We start from the raw sequence: 11,371 nt of genomic DNA, 5'->3' as shown, positions 1-11,371 counted from the left end.
TCAACATCCCTAGTAATTAGGGAAATGCAAATTACAACCACCCTAAGGTATCACCTTACCCCAATCAGACTGGCTAGGATCAAGAGAATAAATGATACCAAATGCTGTCGAGAATGTGGAGAAAGGGGAACATTCATTCGCTGCTAGTGGGTTTGCAAACCTGTGCAGCCTCTGTGGAAAACAATGTGGAGAACTCTTAAAAAAACTAAAAATGAACTTACCATATGACCCAGTTATACCACTCCTTGGCATATACCCAAAGGACTCATCCTATTGTAGAGACATTTGTACAACCATGTTTGTTGCTGTTCTTTTCTCGATACCTAAGAGATGGAAGCAACCTAAGTGTCCCCCAACTGATTAGTTAACAAAAATGTGGTATATTTATACAATGCAGTTCTATTCAGCAGTAAAGATGAAATAATGAAATTTGCAGGTAAATGGATGGATCTAGAAACAGTTATACTAAGTGAAGTAACACAGACTCAGAAAAACAAACAACATATGTTCTCCCTCATATGTGGCTCCTACACCAAATCCTTTTAAATTCCAGGTCCTTTTAATAAGATGATGCTGTACAACAGTCCCTTCTGCATGAAATAACTACCATTATCATGACTTCGGCTGAGCCTGATTGCTAAACACATTCACAATTGGGCTTGCTGACGGTTGTCCTCATTCATTAAAGGAGTGCCAAGCAGGGTCACTGGACCCTCACCTGAGTATCAAGCCACTCTTCCCAGCCAACTAGTCCAGCCTTTGAAGGCAAAAGAAAAATGAGGAAGAACCCAATAGAGGGATGATTTTTGGGAGCCCTTGTCAAGAAACTCCAATGGACTTTCATACAAACATTTGAAAATTGCCCTGTTCTGACTTTTCTAGTTCCGTGTCTAGAACTTGTAATGCTAATTACTCTTACCTTCACATTGCCCATTCATGATTCAAGGACTTTCTTCTTCCCTTAGAGACAAGAGTATGCAATTTGGGAGTCTTTTAGATAGAGCCTCTGAAGGTTAACTTGAATCACCTCACCCTGCATCCCTGTTCAGCATGGAAGAACCCAGAGTGGCAGGCGACCCTATTCCCTATTGGCAATCTGGGAAACCCCTTCAGAGGATGGTGTGATAAGAATAGGAGGTAGGAATTGGCTAGGCAGTTAGGGTAAAAAGACCCCAAAGAAATGTAGCCAGTTTCTTGGCTAAAAGTCAAAATGTCTTTGGGCCTGTTAGCAATATATTCTTTTCCAAAGGCCAAGAATGTCAAAAGTATTGGGGAGCTTGTATTTAATCCTTAAAAGATTTTAGGGTTACCTCTTCAGAGGGGGGGAATGTTGGAGGGGAGGGAGTGGGCATGGATTTGATTAAAACACCCTATATACATGTATGAAATTCTCAATAAAGTTCTTGTAAAAATTAAAAACAAACTAGTAAAAGAGAAAAACAACATTACTCCCTTCCCAGGATAATGGAAAGGGAGTATTTTTTTTTACTAGGTTTTTTTTTTTTTTTTAAATTTTTACAAAAACTTAACTGAGAATTTCATACATATATATAAGGTGTTTTGATCAAATGCATGCCCACTCCCTCCCCTCCAACAGTCCCCCCTCTGAAGAGGTTACCCTGAGTTGTTGGCCAGGGTGGCCAAAGGGATTCCCAGATAGTAAACCAGCATAGTACTGGGAAAATGAACAGCAGACCCCAATCTTATCCAAAGGAATATTGACAATTGATTACTGCTAGATGAGGAACAGCTGACCCTCCTAAAACAAAGACCTCTAGATAGGCTGACTAGATTCACCAGAAGGGCAAGTTGTGGGGAATGGCTGGGGGTGCCGACAACACAGCAGACAGTAGCAGGGATATCAGAGTATAAGGGCTCTAGTGGGGGGAGGGAGGCTATGGGAGGGTCCTATCTGGAAAGTGGGTGTAAAAACAAATAAGTTAAAATAATAATAATAATAATTCTTCAAAGCATAAAAATTTGCTCCTTAACAATTGGTGGATGTGAAAAACATTACCACTGAAATCTACCTGATGACTTTATATCCATGCTCAGATGCCAAGGAGCTCAGAAAGTAACTGACTGTGACTAGTAATAATCAGATATATAGAGATTAGAAATGCATGTGCATCTTAGTGTCAATTATATTGAAAATGAATTTTTCTGTATGAAACTGTGTATTTTAATAGTAAAATGGAGATCTTTTTTAAAGTTTAAAACCTCATTTAATTTTATCTTATAGGGTTTATACTGAGTATATAGGGTTTATACTGAGTATATTAATTCAACGGTATACCTAAAAATTTACAGCCAGTTTTGAAGGAGATGCATCTTAGCTCTGGAAATTGTTATTGAATATGTCAATGCTGCTGTAATGAAATGCTTCTTCTGATTGTGTGGTTATTAAATAAATAATTAAGAAATACTCCCTTTAATGTAAAAAAACAAAAGCTATATATAAACTAACAAATTTAATCATTAAGAAGGAAGTAAAGAGGTCCCAAAAAGTTAATTTGATATTACTATAACTAGTGTTCAACACAGGAAGAACACAGGTATCACACCATTTTAAATGAGCTATCTTCTAAAACGTATTCATAAATTGCTTGTTGAGAGACAGCTGTTTGCATAAAAATCTATGGTAACTATAAGTGAAAATTGAATATTTCAGATGGTCAAATTTTGTTATTTAAATAAAATTAAGATAAAATAAGAAGAAAAGTGTCAGTAAGAGGTCTTTCTGAACTCTTAGAAACCTGTTTAAGGCCATAGTCAGGTCACGAAGAAAGCAAATCAGGCATTAAGAAGGATTAATTGAAACTGTGGGTCCGGTATGTTGTAGGACAACAATAGAAATCTTCACATCTTTAGACAGATTTGAAACTGGACAAAGGGAGAACACTCATTTTGGTATGTAACAATGCTTATGAATGACACTCAGTACTTGTGAATGCATGGAATTAGAGTACTGCCATGTACAGTGGAGAAGAGTAAGGAGCAGAGGCTGAGGCCATTGGCTCCTGGAGAAGTGCTCTATACTACAGTGTTTCATACACAATGCTTCATTGTCTAACCAAACAAACTCAGTCCTAATCATGATAACTCGTGAAAAAAACATCCTATAATTTTCTACTTTCAAAATGTAATATTCCAAATGAAAGTACTATGACAAAATATATGTACAAATAAAAGGCATCACTTTCTGGCATATAAAACTCAGAACTACAGCATATATGTCTCTCTCTCTCTCTCTCTCTCTCTATATATATATATATATATATATATATGTATATATAATATACACACACACATACATATATGTTATATATAATTTTTAAATAAAACCACAAACCTTTACTAGCTTTGTCTAAATGTTCCAAATCATCCACAAAATTCAGGATGTCAGGGTACTTTTCTTCACATATGTCCACCAGAAAATGAAGTAGTGTTGTTTTCTGATCTGCTGATTTTGTATCCTTTAGCTAAGTGAGAGAAGGGAGAAAAAACACACAGTCAAAAATATTTTAATAACCTATGACTCAAGTAATGGTCACACTATTTTGTAGATAAGAAGTTGGTTGAAAAACTTGTTCTAGTTATGAAAATATATGAAAAGCTATATTTTATTTGGTGTCTGTTCAAAAATACAAATATTAATAAAACAGAAAGAACTCTAACCCAATCTCGCATGCAGCATTATTAATGGGGAAAATTATGGTGAAATGCCTAAGGTAACAGAATAGCCTGTGTGTCTACATCACAAGTAAGGCCTAAAACAACCTGGGTTGCTGATTCTTGTCATTTAGCACATATTCAGACTGCATACTAGATATTGGAGTTTCAGGTAGATAGAATGACAGACAAAATCTTTTTAAAGAGTTGTTTTTATTTTTTGAATGAAATATGCAGCATATATGGACATTTGCTATGGTGTTAAAATACTTAAGGAGAACATCAAGAAGGACTTGATATTGGAGAGGAACCACTGAAAACAGGAGGTTAAATAGGTTTAGGGAGGGGCAGGAGAAATTGCCAACTATAAAATCACAGGCAGACAGCTTTGTAAAGGGCTTCCATAATGGACTTGTGGTTTCCCTCAGGGGTCTATTTGTTGGAAGTTTGGTTTTCAATTAGTAATGCTGGGAGGTGGAATCTCTAAGCAACAAGAACTGCTGAGACCACCCCCCATACACATACTACCACCACCAGAGATTTCTCCTGTGACTCCTTGGTGCGTCTCACAAAACAGCATAATGAAAACCCTAAGCTCACCCAGTCTCTATGTATCCTAAGATGTGAGCATTTGTACCCAAATATACACACCACTGCTGTCTACCACGGTGTGATGTGCAGAGATGGGGCTTGCCAAAACTGAGGCTAGGCAGGCACCATGTCCTAGAACCAGCAAATATGTGAAGTGAAAGAATGTCAGCTATCTCAGGTGCTTTGGTATAGTAACACAAAGCTCACTAATGCACACATAGGTGAGGAAGCATGGTACATTTGAGGAGGCTAAGTGACTGCCAACTAAAAAATGTATATGCCGTGGGAATAGGCAAATAGGGACAGAAGATACAAATCTGAAAACAGCAGAGAATAAAATAAAAATATGCCTTGTAATAGAAATAAGCTTTTATTTTGAAGCAATGACAGCTAAGAAGCTAGATGGGAGATGATAATATATACATTTTAAAAACTTCCCTCCAGTGTGATGTAGAGAAAGGATTAGGGCAAAGGAAAAGAAGCATGAAGGCTAATTTTTTTAAAAAGTGGCAATAATCCAGGAAGGAAAATAAGGTAGTCTACAAGTCTACATGGAGGACGTGCCCTATGGAGGTACTGGACAGAGTGAGAAGTGTTGCTCCTTAAAGAGAGAAGTCACAAAGGATGAGAAGCAGATTAGGGTGGGGTAAGCAAAGAAAAAGACTGTTTCAATTTGGGGCAAAATGAACCTGGTTTATAATTAATAATGCAATTTTAAAAGTCTTAGAAGGATGGAGAGTTGCATAGAAGGTATTTCTGGGCTTTTTGGTTTCCTTTTCATGAGTACTTTGGCTCTCTATTCTTAATTGTTTCTACTTAGGAAATTTTAAAACAATAACACTGTATTCATATTTATGTCCTTGTTCTATATCTACACTTTATACATAAAAATCAATAAAATTAGTCTTGTGCTCCCTAAGAACCAACTTTCTATCTCTCAAGGATGATACTACCCCTGTTCTTGGTCCCCTTTGCCACCAAAATTAATGAGTTCAAATGAATTCAAACAGGTGTGTAGAATGAGGGAGGAGAGGAGAAAGGAAGAATAAAAAAGGGCTTGAGGAGACAAGGGTTGACCAATCCCTGCCTCAAAGCACCAAGGAATGCCATCAAGAGGAAGTGTTTAAGCCAACATCTGACAGAAGAATGGAAGTCAGTCTGGGTTTTACTTGGTGATTGGGTCTACCAAGTTTGATCACAAGAGTGGTATGAATACAGATTTAATATGATTTGACAGCATTCCCTAGCACTGAATAATCATTCATATCAGATACACATGGAAAGGACACAATCAACAAACAAATCACTCTTCTTATAAAAGAGTTTAATCCAGAGCTGGATGGAGCTCCTTGGAGTGTCTAAGTATGCTGCTTCCTTCTCAACAAATTCCCAGTTTAAAGCAGATGTTTGCATTTGTGTACGCTGTGCTATACAATTTTTTTTAAGATCCTAAAACTATTGTACAGTTAAAAACATGGGTTCTGTGTCATCACACAAAATAACACACTACTTATTAAGGAAAAAGACTGTAGCACAGGAATAGCTGGACTCCCCATCTGATAGCCTGACTTTGATATCAATATGAAAGGTTTAAATGCTATGGTCTACTGAGTATATAGCTCCAAGAATAGCTCCTGGGCTGGGAGTGTAGCTCAGTGGTAGATTACTTGCTTATGGCCCAGAGTTCTATCTTTAGCCCTAACACACACACACACACACACACACACACACACACACGCACGCACGCACACACACGCACACACAAACACATCATAACCACTACTACCAACAAAGAATATTCCTGGCACTTCAAAAACAGGGTTAAGATAAACAGCCCATACATTGATACTTTGTTGAAAAAGGACATTGATATCACTACATCCAGTAGAGTATTTCAAGAGTCTTTAAAATAAAATGCTCCATTATTATGCCACTAATATATGTGGATCACCTACTAATCAGAAACATGCCCTCAATAAGTTAGTAGCCTTGGGCAAGCCATTGAGTCTAGTTTGCATACAGGTAAAATAACAGAATGGAATTAAACATAAAAAGAAACTGTAGATTCAATTTCAAATTCAAACATGGGGAGTATGCATTAAACCTAATCTGAAAAATCAGAATATGAAGAATAAAGAAAACACATGTTTTAGTTTAGAAGTCATTTTTGTATGCTAGGGTTGCATGACATTTTTGTAGGCATTTCAGTTTTTAGACATATCCCAAGAAAGTTGATCTGGTTTATAACTTTCCTCACAACTGAATTTCACTGTCATTTTTACAAGTTAAAGCCAGCTTAGACACAGCAAATATTCACACAAATGAGTTGCACGTAAGTTTTATTCCTATTTATTTATTTATTATTTATTTATTTTGGTCTTTTTGAAACAGGGTCTCCCAGTAGCTCCAGCTGGCCTGGAACTCACTATGTAGACCAGGCTGGCCTCAAACTCACAGAGATCCACCTGCCTCTGCCTCCCAAGTGCTGTCCAATTTATTTTTTTTAAAAATCATTCTAATAGCAAAGCTGTTTTCTTCCTTCCTTCCTTCCTTCCTTCCTTTCTTTCTTTCTTCTTTCCTTCCTTTCTTTCTTTCTTCCTTCCCTCCTTTCTTTTTGTCTTTTTGAGACAGGGTCTTCCTGTAGCCCCAGCTGTCCTGGAACAGGCTGGCCTTGAACTCACAGAGATCCACCTGCCTCTGCCTCTGGAGTGCTGGGATTAAAGGTGTGTACCACCACACCTGGCTACCTTCTTTCTTTTTACTCATTTTATGTTAGCAACTACTTGGGGCACACTGTTCCTACTGTGAATGCTGAGCCACTAGCTGTGACCAGTCACTGCCTTTCTATGCTGTGTTCCTTCATGAGAAACTGACTGGTCCTATGTAGGATGCTGATTAAGACAAACACTATCAACCTCTATAATTTATAGAGGCATAATAAAGTTTTCCAAAAATTCTTTGGCTACAGCTAAAAATTCAGTAGCTATGAGGATTAATATCTTAAGAAAGCTATGACAAAAGTACAACCTACTGGATCAGCCTCAGTGTTCTTTCATGAGCAGTAATACTGAAGAATTCATATTCTAGGGCACAATATAGTTTGTAAATATTCTTCCAGTTGAAAAAACATTAAATATTTAGATTCAACACAGGTTCAGGTGTTTAGAGACAATATAAAGCTAACACTAATTAAGGGAAGGGGATGTCATGACAGGCCATCATATCGAAATCACGTAATATTCAAAAGCATAGTCACTAAATACTAATTATTAATACTAAAGAGAAATGCAATTCCACCATCTTTCCTAAACCTGTATTTAATTTTGAGACTTAAACAGAGCTAGGCATGGTGGTGCTCACCTTTAATCCCAGCACTCGGGAGGCAGAGACAGGTAGATCTCTGTGAGTTCAAGGCCATTCTGGTCTACATATCAAGTTCTAGGTCAGCTGGGGCTACAGGGAGACCCTGTCTCAAAAAGACCCAAAACAAAACAAAACAACAACAAAACACCACTCAAACTTCCAAATGAATCTGAGACTAGCTTAGTAAAGGAAAAGGTGAGATAGGGAGCTTCTGTTGCTAATGCTTAGAGCCTTCCTCACAAAGGGCTCTGCTGCTAACTCCAGGCAGAGCTGCTTCAGTCTTGTTCTTAACACTCTAAAGAAGAATCAGGTACCCTTCCTACCTCAATGACTGTTCTCTGTCACACACACAAAAATAATTTAATGAAGAAATAAAAAAGGAAGTTTTCAAAAAAAAAAAAAACAACAAAAAAAATCAAAACAGAAACAGAAATCAGAACAAAATATAAGTAGCAAGATCACTCAATTTGTGCCCTTGTCCCCTATATATGAAAATTTCAAATTTCTTTACATTAACAAAAAAAGGCACATTCAGTGACTGAGTTATAACAAAAGCTTGGGAGACAGTGTTAATATTGTTGAAATGAAAAATAACAAGCACACTTTGTAATGCTAGCTCTTGGAAAACAAATGAAACTAAAGTATTTCTTTTAAAATCTTCATGTTAAAAATGTTTTATTTGAATCTTAAGAGACATTACTTGACAGAATTTCCTTTTATATTATTTTCAGGAGATTTATCCAACTGATGGCAATCACCACTGTTAAGCAGAATTCCTTATTCATGTACTGTTTCTTTAAGGTATATTTAATGTGGTATAAATGTCAAATAAACAAAAAGATGGATGCAGTGTCTTGAACCACTCTGTTTATTCCAGACAAAATAATGTTAAAAGCAGATCCTGTAATAAATCATGGTCTGCTTGCCAGTCTGCAGTAAAACTCCCTTGGAGCGACAATCAAGGTGTTGGAATATTTTTAAGGTACTCAGCATAAATTTGGATGACATTTAAAGAATATTCCACTGTTTTAGTGACACAGAAAATAATTTTTAAATCAAATCAGTTATTTTCTTTGAGATTCTCCGAATCCAAAGAACTGAAGCCCCTTACTTTCTGAATAAAAAAATTTGTATCTTAAGAATGTCACACCAGGAGCTCCTCTCCCCATTCCCATTCTGTTCTAGTACTGTAAGTGGGCGTCAAAGCAGTAGTGTCTCTGTGGTTTGTGGATTTCAGTGAATGCTCGAAACATGACACAATTCCAACTCATGTAATGGAACAAAGAACACTCTAGAATATCACAGCCTGAAATTTTAATGCTGAGGACAACAGCATGAATTATTTGTCAATTACTCCGAGACATTGGCAAGCCAAATAACATTGTAGGTATCTGAGCCTAAAACATACCCCATCCTATGAGGAAGGAGATATAATCATTCCCATACTTAGAGAACAGAACGAGTTTAGAGAGATCATCTGGCTTACGTAACCAATCACACTTTCTACCTGGTAGGCCATGACCTGAATCTGTGCCTGAGTGAAGACAAAACTAAACCACAGTAAAATTTGGTTACTCTAATAAAACTCTTTAAAATATAGTAGATAAAACCAGCAGTACAACAACAAAAGAGAATTCAAAGGCAATTAAATTCTAATGAATGTTAAAGTCTAATTCTAGTCCCAAGAGCCTCTAGGTCAAGCCTAACTCCAAGACCGTGCTGTTTAACAGTTTTATGTACAAATAAAGACAATGGCAGCTGACTCATACAATTCAAATCTACTGTTTAGTTATTACTAATAGATTATCTTCCAATAAACTATAGCACAAATATGGGAGGGAAAAAGATCATTAAATTTTAATCTTTTAGCAGACTTACACAAGTTTAACATTGTATCACATGTGAAGTCCTTTACAAAATAAAGTAGGTTGTGTATGCATGAAATAGCATCACTAAGAAAATGAATTCAACATGAAGATGACTGAGCAAACGCAGTATCACATTCCTTAGACAGGAGCCGGGGAAATTTAACATGTAGTATAAAATCAGAGTTGAAGTCAACCATCATTATAGAATGGCTAATGTTTTCCGATGTATGTTTAAAGTACACACATATATAATAGTCATTGTGCTGATGTAATTTTTTATAAATATATATTGTTTAAAATAAAATGGTAATAAAAATCTTGAAATAAATAAAACAATTTGTTTATACCACTGTCACAGCAATTAATACCTAAAAACTTGCATATTGGTATGAAAGGCATAAACCAACTGCTATTTTAGGCAAAATAATAAGAAAATATTAGATAAGTTGTGAGTTATTAGTAAATAAGAAAATATTAGCATAGGTTTTTGTACACATAAAAATTATACATTCCCTAACTACTTTTCTTCTTAAAATAATACACTGAAATATTAACATGAAGAGGCTTCAAGTAACGTGGACTTCTACAATTACAATAAGATGATTTCTACCATCAGATACACTGCCTCTACATTATAAATTTTGGCATATTTATCTTTTATTTTAGTGAGCAGATAAATTTCTATGTGGAAATCATTTTGAATTTTGGTAAAAGTTTATTATGTTAAGAGTTGTGTGTTCAATGTTCTACTTATTCATACTTTGCCTTATTTTAAAACATATTGAGAAGAGCTCAATGTTCTTCATAAAATAACAATCAATTCCTTTTGCCATTCAGAGATGAGGACGCATAAGTCACAAAAGACAAATGGGGAACGACTAGGAAGGAACAATTCACAAAGAAAGACTACAATTAGAATATAATTATACAGCAAACATGCTAAGCTTTTTGGTAATCAAAAATATCATGAGCAAGTACAGGTGCCCCCCACCAAAACAACACACTGAGAATACCTACACATGGCAGGCTAGCCTCATCTCACAGATATCCACCTGCCTTCTGCTGGGATTAAAAGTGTGAGCCACCATTCCTGGTTTTCCTTCTGATTTTGAAGAACCAACAGAGATCATAACTCTTCTGTGTGTGACTTTAACTTAAATGTCAATATGTTAGAACAGCAAATTCTAGTCCCTTCAGATCATTTCATTTGCTAATTTTCTGTCTGTACATATTTGATGGGATGTCTGTTTATGCCTTCTGATTGTTTCTTAACTGGGTTGTTTTCATTGTTGAGGTATAAAATTATTGTTTGCTCATTGAAGACTTTCTTGCAGTCCACAATTTATGTTTTCATTTTCTTACTTGTTTCTCACAAACAGAAAGCTTAATTATTCTAAGTTAGCAAATTTTTCTTTTATAGATTATGCTTTTTGAGTTATATGGAAAATGCCATTGCTAAAGTTGTGGTCATATAGATTTTCTTCCTTATTATTCTCCACAAAATGTATCACCATTATACTTTAGATATATTATAAATTTTGAGTTAAATTTACGTGTGATATGAGGTCTGTGTCAGTATTTACTTAGTACGAAAAGGTTTAGGTGCTCCGGCGTGCCCTTTAGGAGAGCATTGTCTACATCACTTTATCACTGCTCCTTTGCCAAAGACCAACTGATTATACTTTGAGGTAATTTCTGAACTTTGATGTCCCGCCATCTTTTTTCTTTTCTTCTTTATTTTTCTAGTTCCATAATATTTTGATTAGTGTAGTATTATACTAAGACTTGAAGTCTGGTAGTATCAGATCTCTAATGTAGTTGCTTCTCAAGTGTTGTGTTAACTATGCTGGGTCTTCTGCTTCTACTCATAAGCTCTG

At 35.9% G+C, this 11,371-nt stretch overlaps 1 protein-coding gene across 3 annotated transcripts in view; it reads right to left on the bottom strand.

The window, feature by feature from the left end:
* The window catches only part of Diaph3 (diaphanous related formin 3), a 545,702-nt gene that overhangs the window by 209,513 nt on the left and 324,818 nt on the right, over positions 1-11,371 (bottom strand). For all 3 annotated transcript variants that reach the window (XM_008822916.2, XM_008822917.2, XM_029558567.1), the window contains one exon: positions 3,353-3,482. In XM_008822916.2, coding sequence (XP_008821138.1) covers positions 3,353-3,482 — 130 coding nt within the window. The remainder of the gene's footprint in view (positions 1-3,352; positions 3,483-11,371) is intronic.

This window comes from Nannospalax galili, unplaced genomic scaffold, assembly GCF_000622305.1.
Source record: "Nannospalax galili isolate Female #2095 unplaced genomic scaffold, S.galili_v1.0 scaffold308, whole genome shotgun sequence".
Lineage (NCBI taxonomy): Eukaryota > Metazoa > Chordata > Mammalia > Rodentia > Spalacidae > Nannospalax > Nannospalax galili.
This window is presented reverse-complemented; position numbering and strand designations above follow the sequence as displayed.